The following is a 15,427-nucleotide window of genomic DNA, read 5'->3' as shown; positions in this document are numbered from 1 at the left end:
ATGTTAAAAGTACTTTTTTCTTTTAAAGCGCTTTCAATTGTATTTCACTGCATTCCTCCAAGAACCCCCTATGAGGCATCTAAGGAAGATTTAAATTATCTTCTTCGTTCAGAGAAGAAAAGTAAAACCCAATGCGGAAAATAAACCTCCTTTAAATTGGTAGCAAAGGATTCTAGTCATGGGCTTTTTTAAGCCATGTTTCAAAACTGACACAAATTACCAGATCCCAGACAATACATGGGCTTTTCTTAAAATAAAATTATTTCACTTGGCATCTGTAGGTAGGCCTGTATTTACTTATTTTTTGTGAGTTTTTAGTTGAGGCCTCTCTTAAACTGAAAGATAAGCAATTTTTAAAAATTGGAAACCACGTCTAGATAAAAGCTATTTAACCAAAAAAACAGTTCAAGGAATTTGGCTACTTAGAAAAAAACAAAAATAGAAATTTTGGATATAAAACCATTACAATTATTAGTTAGAAGAGCCTTAAAATAATGTTATATGTTCAAAGCATTATTTTGACATTCATCCTAAATATTTAAGAGTTGACAGTTTATTTGATCAGATCTAAGATACCATAAGTAATCATGATTGAATGAATTTTCATGGTAGATTTAAAACTGGATATGACATCATGAAACTAAAAATGCCAGTTTCTGGATAAGACATGTCCATTGCAGAAAGTAAACTGCTACACACCATATCAATCACTGAAATCTCCTCAAATCATTTTTGAAAGTAGGCAGAGAATCTTAAATAAAATACTCACCTGTATCATCTCTGTTTTGAAATATAGTCATGGCTTCAAGATTTAATGCACATACACCCCTCATGAAAGCTTTCTTCATGGAATCTTCAAACTGCTCTTTTTCTTGCTGCATTCTTTGGATTTCAGCTTTTGCATTTTCCAAAGCTCCAGATAACTAAAATAAGGGGATTTTTAAAAAGGAGAAAAAGATTTAAGACACAAGGAAGGATATTTTTATGTGAAATACTAAAAACACTACCACATACCTCTTCTGCTATGTACCTCAATATATTTGCAGAGGTGATCTTACCTTTATAGTCTCCCATCAACAAACCATTTCCATTTCTAATCATTAAGACAAGGAATTTTATACCAGTCCCACTAAAGGTTGCTGATGTGTTTTAATTATACCAAAAGATGTATCATTTCTTACCATAAAACTTTTACATAGAATATTAAACAAAAATACATTAAGAGCTCTCACCCCTTCAGAAAAAAATAACTAAATGCAATATTAACAATTACTTTTTAAGTATATATTATCTATAGGATTTAAAGTGCAAAGTGACATTAGATACAACACTTTCCCACAGACCAAATCTAAAGGGACTTGCTTTTTGCATGTCATTTGAGTTGAAGAAAACTATTTGTATAATGAAACTTATTTTTAACATTAGGAACTTAGTGCTACAATGATAAAATTTTTTTCCTTGTAATATTTGATTTCAGTAGGCCTAGTGCATTCTTCAGTGTGGTTTTTATTTCATTTTGGGTCTCAAATGTTTTCCTATGGAAACAATGTTGATTTTATTATTAAAAGATGGGAAAATAACTTCAATTTATATATAGCTGCTTTCTTTATATCAAACTTCTAAGAACATAATTTAAAATTAACATGAGGATAAACACTTTTGGTCTTTGTTGGAGCTACATAAAAGCCAAAGGAAGAAGCATAAGAAAGTATGCTTTCTTAGAAAGGGACATGCAAGAGATCCAACACAAATTTAGCACTAGAGTTATAACTATTTAAAAGAGTAAGTCCGTAAGTCTGACTTCTTAGTGTTCTTTCCCAACAGTCTTATTTGAACCTACACTGTACACTGTATTAAATTGAATTGGAGAAATGAGTTACTCTGTTTTACTATCATGGTGAGTGATGCTACCCATCTTTTTTATTTTTATTAAAAGAAAGTCAAAGTTTAAAAAAAGTTTACCACAGAAACTCTGGATTCATAATCATTGGAAATCTGGACACAAACTTCTTCAGCTCTTGCTTGACAAGCTCGTTCTACCACATCTTTCCATTGCTTTTGTACCACGGAACGCCAGCCTTTCCAGACTTTCTTCAGTAAAGTTCTCTGGAAGTACTGGTCAGCTAGTTTACCTTCATAAATCTAAATGAAAGTAACATACAACCTCAAAAACAGAACAGACAGGTGAATATACTGGCCATAATAATAAAAATTATAACATTACACTATGGTAAGCAGTGTCCATATATTATCATTTAATCCCATGTGATCTTATTATTCTCATCTGCAGATAAGAAGACAAGCTTGGAGAGGTTAAGTCACCTGCCCGGGACACACAAGTAGAAAGGGAACAGCCAACTTTGCATTATTCCAGAGCCTAAGCTCTTATCATTACATTACTGCTTCATGCAACTAGTCAAGTTAGGGGAAAAACAAAAAAAACAAAGGAAAGAAAATGAGTAACTTGCTATTTGCCATCTTGGTTATGGCTGCACTAGGAGAAAAACAGAGAGTGGCTGGAAGGCAGAAGGGTAGCAGCTAGGGCTTCAGGTGGCACTGCTTTCTCTTCAGCGGGGTGGCCACCACCATAAGCAAGATTGATATAATTTACATATTTTGCCATCATATAATGTCAAAGTGATCCAAATTAGGGAATATGCTTTACTTCTTTTATCAATGAATTTAAATTCTTTTGAAATAGTTCTAATTTTCAGTTTTCTTAAAATTTGAAAAACTATTAAAAAAGTAATGGTAGCTTCAATTATTTTAGCTAACATTTAGATATAACATTCTCATATCACTTGAGAACTTACAAAAATGGTATAAATACTCATTTTAAACAGCTCTTTTCAAAAGGACTAATGTAGATCTGGTTTATTGGGATTAATTAAAAAATGAAAGCACTAGGAAATATTCTTAAAGGGAAAATCCTATTCCATGATGGTGATTTTTCCCTTAAATATTAATCTCATGGGACTAAATGCACAGAGATCACTCCATGGCTCACATAATATGATAAAACCAAACCAAAGCAAACCATATATCTATCCCCCTATATTCTTGAGTCTCTATACTCTGTCTTCTTTTGGGATATATATATATACACTCATACTTTTCCATTTTGATTATTAATAAGTAATCATTTATTATTCTCTCCCAGTTTAGTTACTTTGATATACTGATTCAGCTTTTACTTAGTTAAAAGATGTTCAAGTTTAATTTATATACAAACTAAGAATAATTTTTAAAGACCTGTACAGATATGGCTTTCTTTGATTCTCACTCTAAGTGTACACAACAAATATTTACACAATTTGATAATGTATAAATAATACAGTATTGCCTCTTTTTGGAGAATATGTATTCAGCCATTTCAGAACCAGAAACAATATAGGAAGCACATAATATGTTAAAAATTATAAATTCCTTCTCCATATGATCACATCGGAGGTCAAATTTATTAAAGGAGTCTCATTACCAGGGTATTTGTAATTTAGGTACAATCCTTATTAACCTAGTATGATGTAGGAAATGATATATCAATAGCTTTTATAAAATATAAAAGGTATTTTTTCCCAAACTATACCAAAATCAAATTCCTTTGAAATAAAAGCAACATTAAATTGTAAAATCATTTTCACTTATTAGAAAACAAATCTTTTTTTGACTTTAACAAGAGTTCTAACATGTTATCTTAAACCATTTGAGTTCAGAAGTCTACTATCTGTCAGTCGTCTTTTTGTTTTTATACTTACATCCTGTCTGGATTTGACATGACCGATTCGCCAGTGGAAGAATGTTCTCATCAACTCTATCCTTTCCTTCTGCTTGCCTATGGCATGAGACAAGCTAGAAATCACCTGTAAGCAGCAATTAACCCAATTATTGTGGTGTTACAATAACAGCAATTGATAAAGTTGTTTTCTCATATATCAAAAAATGCCAAAGAGAATACCTATGAATTCCCACATGAATATACTACACCAGTGAACGAAGGGGAAGAGAAGAGGAAATACGCATCTTGATAATCATAAAAAAAATGCACATATATGAAAATTAATATGGTCATTGACATTTAATCCAAGAGAAACAACTATGCATTTGAAGGTCTGGCTACATATACAAAAAAGTCTTTATTCACTAAAGTTGAAGGCAGGGACCAGGCTTCAAATATCTTTCCAGTCTCAAAATACCTTTAGTACCTTGGATTCAATGTTCCTTAAGAGCTGCTTAATGAATTTCTGAATTCAACAAACTCATAAAAGCAAGTAATTAACAGTTATACTTAGATGTACTTCTTTAGTAATATTATTCTTGTTCTATTTTTAAAATGATCTATGGAGTCTTTTAAATCTTAAGATATTTTCTCTTATGAAGAATTGAGTAACTGAAACATCTAAAACATCACATTAAAAAAAGATTTAGTAAATTTGGCACATTTACTGAGAGACATTTATTCTGGTTCTTCTCTAATTTTCAAAAGTGGAGGAGGACACACATTCTAAGATACTGGTAATAGTCTATTTTTTAAGCTGTATGTGGCACATGGCTATTCACTTTATTCATTTCCAAAAGCTGGACATATGTACAGTCTTTGTGTGATGCTTTGAAATTAAAACCATTTAATTTAAAGTATTTTAAAACCACAGAGCATGGTTTTGAGACAATAGAAAAAATGAACAATATAGTACCTGTTTCAAACAGTAAACTACGTAAAAATGTTCAACTTTATGTTACAGTCTGCAACACCAAAAGAAATACATATATTAAAAAAAAATCATTAGAACAGTGAGCACTACACTTGCAGACAAGTAGCTAAGGTGTCTGCTGCCAAGTCTTTCTTCTCTGAAAGCCACCAGCCTCCTGGGGAGAGCCAGATTTATGGCCCATCTGTTTTGTGCAAGGCAACGGTGGGAGGAACAAAATTAGCACAGACCTGAACCTTACTCTCAAGTTGTTAAGCAACAGAAAGTGAAATAAAAGGTGCTCTCATCTTTATCAAAATGAAGAACAGACTTCATCAGTGAATAAAGACATATCACAGATTGTGAGATACTTAAAATGACCCCTAATAGGATAGATTAAAATGTAGATAATGCTGGTTCCCTCATATTCTCTTAAGGGCAGTTTGGAAGAAAAGATAGGGATGAAAAAGCGAGCATTCCCACATTTACTCATTCTTAAAAATTCTTAAAAGTTTCTTTAAAAAAATCTTTAAAAATTCACTCTTAAAACATCAAGGTGCCAAAGTTACAGCAAAGATAAAATGACTTGACTGTGAACAGGAAGAATAAATCTTATTTCTATGCATCAATTTTTTTCCAGTTTCTAAATAGATCTTCCTTTTATGTCCTCATAGGACCAAAATAATCACTTCCTGGCATTTATTACCTCACAAGACATTTACCAAATGCCAGTTAAAAATAAATATAAACATGAAGACCTCATCTTTTCTCCCAATGGACACTTCATAGGCTTTTTGCAGCTCCTTCAAGCTATTGATCTGATTGCACAGTTGTTTTAAATGTGCTGCATGTTTTTCTTTCTCTTTTTTCATTTCCATTCGGTGCCAGTCCATAAAATTAAGTCTCCATTTACTCAGTTCAGATATGATGTTTGTCTGAAAAATAAATACACTGACAGTTAAGTAGTTTGCTCCTTGATACTGCTTCTTAAAATTACACTGAAGTTAAGAATGAGTTTTTTAAAATTAGAACAATCAATGTTAAGAGCTATATTTAAAAATTACTAATGAAAATGTTTAGAAGTTCAAGAGTCACAGTTCTTCTTAGTTCACAGTCACCATACTAAGGAGGTGAGTTGTTTCCTACTTTAAGTTGCCCTGTAGGAAATCTTGTCACTAAAAGAAACTCTAAGTCTCACTCATTAATAAACCAATCCTTGTTTTAATTCAAGGGCTACATGCCTGTATTAAGATGCACCAGGGGAAACACAGATGCAGGAGCGTGTGCTAAGCTGGGCTATAGAACTGGGAAGTTATTTAGACAGAGGTGGATAATGTGAACCATGGAACTTGACACTTATTCACCCAAATCATTTACTGCAAAGGCCACTTTCCAATAAATTGTTAAGTCTGATCCCTTTTTACCCTATGCACTGACATAAGTGAAAAGACCAAATGATCATGTTATTAAAAGACTGGATAACAATGTGATTAAGTGAACAGAGAACAATTTAAATGGTTGCTGGTATGCTACTCCAATGGGCTTACACCATGCTTAGAAACATGAGGCTACTCCATGGGGGGAAAAATGGTAAAAACTACACTAAAAGATTATTTCTAGAATTTAAGGTTCCAAATAACTGAAGTATAAATGCTTGAACTCTCATGACCATAATTTCTCCATGTATGTGAATATTCAGTTTTCTCAAACTATGTTTCTGAAAAACTGTCACTTTCTCCATATATTTTAAATAGCAAAAAACTTGCCATTTCTGTCATACTTGTACTTAGAGGCCACTAACATTACCAAAAAAAAATCAATTATGAATTTATCAGTTATACACTATGGTTACTGTAAGTGGCTATAAAATGAATACACATTGCTAAAATTGGATCTTGTGTTCCAAGTGCAAGGAGACATTTCCACTAGTCATAACCATGGCATGGTAAGGGTTCAACAGGTGTGTCCATCACATGTAGGCTGAGCCTTTTGAAACATCTGAGAAATCAGTGGAACGTGCGGAGCTGTTCTGCACAGCAACTATTTAAAACCTTGATATTCAAAGTATGGTTTCTGAGCCAGTAACATCACCTCAGAGCTTGTTAGAAATGCACAATCCTGGACCCTGATCAAAAGTGACCAAGAAGCTGCAGTTTAATAGGATTACCAGGTAATTCCTATGGACATGAAATACTGAGAAGCACAGATTTAAGACACTGGACTGATTTTCTCAGGAAACTAAAGATTTTTTTTAAAAACCTTTTAATTCAAAGAAAATAAGAATAAACAGTGGACTCAAATAAACTTGCTACAATATAATAAAACAATTGTAATCGAACAATTATACTACCTTAAGACTTGAACTCCAAAGATCAAGTATATTTTCCATCTTCTGAAGGCTTTCATCAGAAATAGGAAAATCGCCCACAACTATTCTGTGGACATCAGCATGAACAGAAGTAGACCCTGGTGAGGAAGAATCACCTAAAAGATTTGAACTGAAAAAATCCATGACCGGGTGAGAAGGCTTCCTTGGGGATGACACCGGTGATGACCCTAGAGTGACAGAAAAGTTGTAGTGGTCAAGTCAAACTAAAAATAACCCAAATTGGTAGGGAGTTAGAATGGAAGGCTAGATGTCAGTTACCTATAGAGGCTGAGCCTGAGAGGTAATTCTAGGTCTCACTCACTAATAAACCAGTCCTTGTTTTAATTCAAGGGCTACATGCCTGTATTAAGATGCACCAGGGGAAACACAGATGCAGGAGCATGTGCTAAGCTGGGCCATAGAACTGGGAAGTTATTTAGACAGAGGTGGATAATGGGAACCATGGATAAAAGAGAAATGACCTATCAGTGTACATAATCTGGATATATTAAATTTCAGTACTATCACTGATTTAGGACTGACCTTCATGAGATCCCTCCTATACTGTCCCCCACCACAATGGCTTTTATTCCAAATAAGGATGCTTCATATATCCATGTCCAGCCTGAGCTGAGAGTATTATCATCCAAACATAATATCAACATAGTTTACTAAGTGCTCTCTATGTTCTTATAATGTTTTTATTATAATAAATATTTTATTATAAGGATTTGCTCTCATAATACACGCTACCCTGAGAAACAGATATTATCATCTCCATTTTACTGATGAGGAAACAGGATTGGAAAGGGTTAAGTAACTGACCAAGATCAGAGCGGTTGATATAGGTCACTATTACTTTATGTAAAACACTGGGATAGGTTTTAACACTACTAAAATTCAACACTATAAGTAGAAAGAGACTAGTAATTTTGTTTATCAAACACTCAGTTATAAGGCACCCTGTTAGCCTTCAACACATATGTGAGAAATATATACATCTATGTATATATAATACATTCATCTATGTATATGTATATGTGTATATACATATAACTCCCATCCCCTGGAGGAGGCACAGTGAGAGGCAGAGCCAGAAAAAAACTGGAATCTATCTTTAAAAAGCACAAAATAGAAAAGGTTACTATTTTTATCATACTTGTAGGTTTGAATTTGAGACTAGTCATCATCATTTCTCACATATCTCACTTGCATTGAGGGTTCTAAAGACCAAGATAAAACGGCTTTCCTCTCTTCCTAACTACATGGGTCAAACAAAGATAAATCTGCTATAGAACTTAGAAGTTTCTTAGAAGTAATCAAGAATATTTTGCAAAAGGGAAAATCATTCCTGAGTATGTTTTACATATATCCACAAATAGTCAGTCACAACTATGAAACGCTACCTATATGTTCTGCAGATAAAGAACTCAAAGAATAAAGCAGAATGACAAAGTAAGTGTTCTCTTCATCAGATTTTACCACCTAGATCTGCACTCATGGGAGAAGCATTAGGCTCTGCTTTAAAAAAAAATATACTCAATTTTAAAAAAATAGAATCGTGCAATTTAAGAACTTGGCGGGTCCCTCAGCAATTACATTGCCCAAGACTTTTATTTACAAGGGAGAAAACTAAAGGATAGAGGCATTTCTTATACAATGGCTTAAATATTAAATAACATTGAATCACACCAAAAGAAAAGTGTTCTGTTTTTATTATTTTAATTATTTTGTGTGAAAGAAAAATTTTCAATTCGGTGCTTGTATACTTTTAAAACCTCTGTAACACTTGCTAATCTCTTTTCAACAACAAAAAAGCAGATGTCAGGCTGAACACATGACCACCAGTAGTATTCTACCAAAATCTAATAATTTTATTTTAGTTGCATTTATTTTGATTACTGTGTTCTATTTGTAAGAAGTGTGTATTAGTTTTATGTTATAATCAGTAGTGACAGATATATGTTTTCCATTTAAAATGATTTTAAGCTAAGAATAAATACAAAGAAAAACAAAATGATAGAACAGGTGGTGTAAAGATAAGACAAAAATCATTAAGTTGATATACAAATGCCTAAAAGATGGGAAATAATGCATTGGTATATGAAAACATTTAATTTAGTCAAACTGATGTTCCATTAAGTCTCTTTAAATATTTATACTCTACCAAGCAGTTTTAAGAATGGATGTCACACACTATAATACATTAACATGCCTTAATTGTACTATTTTGGAATTTTATGAAATTATTTTAAATAGTATTAACTAATAAATTGGCAACAACAGCATTTAAAAATACTGCCAATAAGTAGTATGCTGAAATTATCCCTCTTACTACATACACAATATTCATCAAACAACAAAATGTTGTATATTAATAAAAACAAGCTAAGAAAACATCATACCATCTGTCTTTGAGCGACTTGAAATATTTAATTCATATCCTTTTCCAACTTCCATTCTTGTTTCTTTTACTACAGGGCTATTTTCTGCTGAAAAGGAAGAGGTTTTTCTTTTAATTAAACCAAACCATTCTTACATAAAATGCCTAATCACATATACTTCATTTAAGAAGGTAGCAGTACGTAAGTATGGTTTTAGAACAAGCAAAATACAGCACACTGGGGATCTAGGAATATCATGGCAAAGAACAAAAAGGAAGAAAAAACACCTAAGACTAGAAAAGGTCATATTGTATCATTATTAAGTTCAATTTCACCCACCAGTGTGGATGAAAAAGAATTGAGTCTACTATGGTATTCAACTCACACTAAGAGAGGTAAAGTGGATGGATGATATTAGAACTCAGAAAAGGCTGTGGCGCCTTACGACATCATGTTTTTCCAGAGGTCTGCTGCTCTTCACTAGCTGCAATCAAACTAAAAGTGAGACTGGTGCCCCTGAAAGAGGGACTTTCTTCCTTCCACCTTAGGAACCTTTAGTCAGTACATGGAGAAAAGGAGAAAAGGAAACTGGGAAAAACTCAGAAGAATGACTGTGTTAGGGGCTTATATGTACTTTGTCAACTTGGGCACATCCTATTTACACCAAGCAGCAACAACATTAAGAGTAAAGAGAATGGGAGGATAAATTTAGGTAGTCCATTCCAACCAAGTCTTTGGGTAAATTCAGTCTTCAGTATCTAAATTCACTGAATGTTGCCTGCTTAGATCTCAAATCACTTTTGGAAAAGGCAGAGCACAAATGAATAAATACTGTCTTAACGTGCTAGAAAAGAGCAGGGGTCTTAAACCCCAAGTGTTGCCTTGAAAATCTGGACAGTTATGGCCAGGAAAGGGCTCTGTGCTGCGTCTCCAGGAACAACAGTACTGCATCAAGGGAAAAGGAAACCAGCTCCTGGCGACCACCTTAGGAGCGGCAGGGTGGAGGGCGAGCACAGCTGCCTGTTCCCGCTCCCAAGGGAGTGTGCAGCACTTTGGGTCTGTTCAGTAGGAAGGACCTGTGCGTTGAGACCCAGTGTAATCTAAACATAGTCAAGATCACCAATGGAGAGGTAATAAATCCCAGAGTGATATGTCTCGAAAATCAATAAAATTTGGGAAGCAAATGTGCTGTGTGAAAGTCGTAGTTTCAGTTAGTGTTTCAGCAGTAGAATAAACCTATGTACTTTAAGGTTCTGGCCTCATTTGTTGATCCAGATCAATAAACCAAAGACTGAGGAACAGTGAGAGCTCCTAGAGGGAGAGGAACACCAGAGCCTAGCTGCTGCCTGCAGGAGCCCAGGAACCTGCTGGATCTGAAGAGGTTGTGTCGTACGCTTTCAGGGAGGGATTCTCCGCATTACACTTCTTGTTGCTAACTGCCCATTGCCAGGGAGGACTTTCTGTGCCCTTTGATGGGACACTTCACTTCTTTACAGGGAGTTTGGGATCTTGTGCTTTACTGAGTAAGGAACGAATAGGCAAAAGGAGCCTTATCCTCCTTTCCTTGCCCCTTCCTCGCCCTTTCCTCACCCATCCATACACATCCTGACTTGTGTCTCAATTAGCTCTCAATTCTGCCACTGACATAGTCCAAAGATGGGTTCACCTTTGTGGTGGCAATCCAAACTGTCCACTGTGCCCACGTGAACACTGCCGACAAAGTCCTTGCACATGGTTCATGACCTTACGAGGTTCTGAGGGCTCCTCTGGAGCATCTTTAATTTGGGGGCTTGGCATTTCATTTTCAAGGTAATCCTGGCATATGACCACTGGAGTAAGTACAGAGGTACAACATACTCCACTAAGAGGTATCCAGTGGTTACAGTGTTGCTGTATTATTTTTTCATAAAAGTAACAATCAAGTGAACTTCAGATAAAAATCCAACTAGCATATAAGAGCCAAGAACAACATATTAAAATGTAAACTGGATGATAGTGATGCATGCACATCATTGATTGAGAAGAATCACCAGAGAAGCATTTTCACAATGATAAGTTAATAGCATTAAAGGCTCAGTATCTTAAGAGACATCATGAAAAATATACATAACCTTGACTTTGAAGAATATCTTCCATTATAGCAGGAATTCTAACATCTGACACCACTTCTCCTTTAGAATGAGATGGCTGTGAAACACATGATTCAATATTTGGAGTCACTATAGCATGACGAAGCAGTTCTTCATACTCTTCCTAGGAGAAGCCAATAATAAGTAAGGTATTATGACACTGCCACAGTGAGCATTCAGGCAAGGGAACAAGAAAGGCTAGTCAAAGATGTTTTCTACTTCAGTTCTCAAAAGTCTTTCCACATAGAAAGGCATGTGCACTTTTTAAGGTTTTCATTTATCATCATTTACTTACTCTATTGTGGTGAAGTAAGACTCTTAAAAGCAACAGTAAGAAATCCACCAAACACACCTATCCAAATTTCTTCTAATGATAGTGCCTTACAGCTCAGATTCCTTCAGCATGTCAGTCTAACAATGGGGACACAAAAATGACCTAGAGTAGTTCCCCGAAGCCAATCAATATATTCCACCTAGCAGAGCTCTCCTTCAACTGGCAGCACTGTTGCAGGTGGGGCAAGACATAGTTAGCCATTTCTCTGCTTTTCTGAAAGTTAGTTTTAAGATGCTGCTCCCTAAGGCTCCACAACAGGACAGCTGAGGGATGAAAAGTAGTTTGGGCTCTGGTCAACCATTGCCCCCACCCGCCCTACAACAATCCTGAGTCTCTTTTCATATGCAAAGAATATAAGAGAAATAATGGGAGAGAAAGAATAGTGGAGATAAAAAGAGAACATGAAAGCCAGTTTGTTCTATTTTCTTGCTGGCAACATAATGGCAAATGAGAAAGGAGTGATTTTAATAAGGCAGGTCACACAGTATAGAACTTACAAGGAGTATTCCTCAAGTTAAAAAAAGAAACTGGAACTTCCTAACATAGATACTTAGATATTTGTTAAATCAAATAAAAAAAATGTTATCAGCAAAGTAAAAAATATACTGGAATTTAGTCTCCATTCACAAGGGGTTGTTCACTGATGCAACAAAAGATTCCTAATAGGAAGGAGCAGTTTCTGAGTCTTACAGCAGGGACCCAGAGAATTCTTTGCATTAAAAAAGACTGGGGGAAAGGTTTCAAGAATATGAAATGTCATTATTCTAAAGGATTATTTTGTATTAATTTTTCTCTATAAAAAGTTTAGCTCAGGTATAGAAAAAATTCCACGATCACTTCCTTAGTCATAGCTGTCTTATTACCTGGATTCATCTTCAATATGAAGGTAGTAACTGATGCTCAAAATTACTTTCCTTGAAGTGTTACAGTAAATACCTGCTGAACTGAATTAACAGAAATTCTGTCTCAATCAAAGAAAGAATTATCTTTAACAAGACCATTATAATATCATATAGGTGTTTGAAAATTAGCAACCCTTACTTTTTCCCTATGGTTTTCTAGGAGCAAGAATGTTTAACTGTCTACCATGCCTGGGTTTTCAGCCATGATTATGTCAGTTAACTGAAGTGTTTTGGTGTTTCCCAAAGGAAAAGATGTAATTACAGTCAAAGTTCTGAAGTCAGAACTTCCTTATGTACTGTGTAAGCAGTCAATATCCAGGCATTTCAAATTAGTTTCCAAGAAGCCATTTCAGGGAATCCACAATGTTTTATTCAAATTTCATTTTTTAAGCTATATGACTTTTTACAAAACTGCAATAAATGGAGCATGCTCTATCAACTCTACTATATATACTAAATTTTAACAGGCCAGAAACTACAAATCCTTAAAATTTTTTGTTGGTTGGAATAAAGCTGCCAATGTACATATGTCAAATTCTTGTAAATGTGTCATAGATTGGAAAGGTTATAGCTCTGCACAAGTTTATTTTTGTTTTAGATTCACACCTGTACCCATATACTTACGTAACTCTGCCAGTGAACACACACAACCATGACACATGTGGGCCACATCAATTACACAACACTCAAAACCAAGCTCATCTGATGGGGCCAGTCTCTCCTTATGACACGAGAGTGATTAGCTGCCCAACAGTAAATCACTTCACACTATGTCACATGCTTATAGTACAAAGATCTTTAGCCCTTATTCTAAGTTGGCATCTTTTGAGTACTTCTTGTGTAACTTTTTACAGTTTTGATAAAAAGTTTGAAGAGGCGATAGATTCTGTTGGCATTTCAACACTGAATCAAAAATTTTTTTATCAATTCTTTTTTATGTTTTGCATCAGTTTAATTGAAGATGAGATATGCTTTGAAAAACTACCATTTTCACCTATTTAGGTTGAGAATGAGAATTTTGTTGATACTATGTAATAACACAAATGAAATATAGAAGCAAATTGGACACTTAGGCTTATGAAACTACACTGGCCTTCAATTATCCCCCAATTTAAAATGCATATTTATCAAGGCAGCCTCATGGTTCTTGCTGACTTTGAGAGAAGTAATGTCACAAACGTGAATTTATAACATAAATTCAGTTCTCAAAAGTCTCTTTTAATCTTTTCATATGGGAATTTGAAGTAAAATTGTTTGAAAAAAGGTTTATGCTGGTAGATCTTTTAAAGCTGCTAGTTTTTAGACTAATTAAATGTGAAGGAATTATTTAGTTTCAGTTCAACCTTGATTTACATAGCTAAACAGGGTCACTTATAAGCAGTAAATGTTAATTACAGCAAATACAGATTTTTACAAATGTTAAGGGCTAGACAGAAGAGAAATACAGGATATTCCAAAGAGAAGGCTATTAGATAACTCTAATCATCCAAATTCCCTTCATATTGCAATAGGGAATACCTTTGTTAGTGATGTCCCCCTCATGACAATAAACACAGGTCTGAGTTTTAAACTTACATTTTCTGACAGAAAATAAAAGTATTTCACATGATGGTTATCACTGAGGCAGAAGGCTCTTTTTGGAAAAAAAAATTATTTAGAGTATTATAGATCCACTTAATTGTTATGTTGACAAAAATAACTATAATTCTTTAAAAAGATTTAATTATCTTTGTATTTTAAAATACACTTGGTGAACCATATCAGTGTTCCAGTTATTACAAGGAAAGGGAACTTCCAAATACTTTGAAAAATTGAGGCAATCCACAAGATAATTTACTGGTTTCTGTAAACTTGAATGCATAAGTCAGTCCTAATATGCTCACTAACAACATATATAAACTTTCAAGTGCAATAACTCTCTATGTTAGAGAAGGCTAACAGCCCAGCAGCATCTGTTTTCCCTTTATTTCTTTAAATTACTAAAACCCCAGGGTATGACCTGGGCAAATGTCCACCCAGTGACATTTCTCAGCCTCCCAAGCAACAGGTGTGTCCAAGAGACCTGGTCTAATGGGTTCAGATGGAAATGATATGTACAAATTCAGGTCCTGTCCTTAATTAACAAGGACATTGCTTGCTTTCTACTCAGCTCTTCCCATGGGCTTGAGGTGGCACTGAGCTACCACCTCCAGATGCAAACCCAGTCAACACCTTAGCCATGGCAGAGCAACAAGAGAGAAGAGACTGGGTCCTCAGATGAACTTAGGACCATGGATCAGCTCAGACCTTAAAGCTACTCATTTAAACCACTCTTACTTGGTTCCCATTAAAGCAGTCATACCCCACCCCATTATACTTCCCAAATAGCCAAAGCAAACTTTTATTTTGGCTAAGAACACATAAAAATGTGGATTTTACATGCATGTTTGTGTCCCCACAAAATTCATATGTTGAAATCCTAACCTCCCAGAGTGGCTATATTTGGATATGGAGCCTCTAAAGAAGTAATTCTGGTTAAAAGAGGTCATAAGGGTGGGGTCCTGATGTGTCAGAATTAGTGCCCCTATAAGACAAGACAACAGAGAGCTCTCTCTCCCTCCCCAAGCACACGCAGAGGAAAGGCCA

At 34.8% G+C, this 15,427-nt stretch overlaps 1 protein-coding gene across 4 annotated transcripts in view; it reads right to left on the bottom strand.

Moving 5' to 3' along the window:
• POC5 (POC5 centriolar protein) overlaps positions 1–15,427 on the bottom strand; it is a 34,701-nt gene that overhangs the window by 12,686 nt on the left and 6,588 nt on the right. For 3 of the 4 annotated variants that reach the window (XR_012130529.1, XM_017676194.3, XM_073234975.1), the window contains 7 exons: positions 11,549–11,690; positions 9,459–9,545; positions 7,036–7,241; positions 5,444–5,620; positions 3,756–3,860; positions 1,963–2,142; positions 770–923 (listed from right to left, as the gene is read on the bottom strand). Coding sequence is in view for 3 of the 4 variants with exons in the window: in XM_017676194.3 (XP_017531683.2) it covers positions 770–923; positions 1,963–2,142; positions 3,756–3,860; positions 5,444–5,620; positions 7,036–7,241; positions 9,459–9,545; positions 11,549–11,690 (1,051 nt within the window). In the remaining variant the exon portion in view is untranslated. The remainder of the gene's footprint in view (positions 1–769; positions 924–1,962; positions 2,143–3,755; positions 3,861–5,443; positions 5,621–7,035; positions 7,242–9,458; positions 9,546–11,548; positions 11,691–15,427) is intronic. The other variant, XM_017676196.3, reaches the window with a different exon arrangement.

This window comes from Manis javanica, chromosome 1, assembly GCF_040802235.1.
Source record: "Manis javanica isolate MJ-LG chromosome 1, MJ_LKY, whole genome shotgun sequence".
Taxonomy (NCBI): domain Eukaryota; kingdom Metazoa; phylum Chordata; class Mammalia; order Pholidota; family Manidae; genus Manis; species Manis javanica.
Note: the sequence above shows the minus strand (reverse complement) of the source record. Positions and strands in the feature narration are given on the sequence as shown.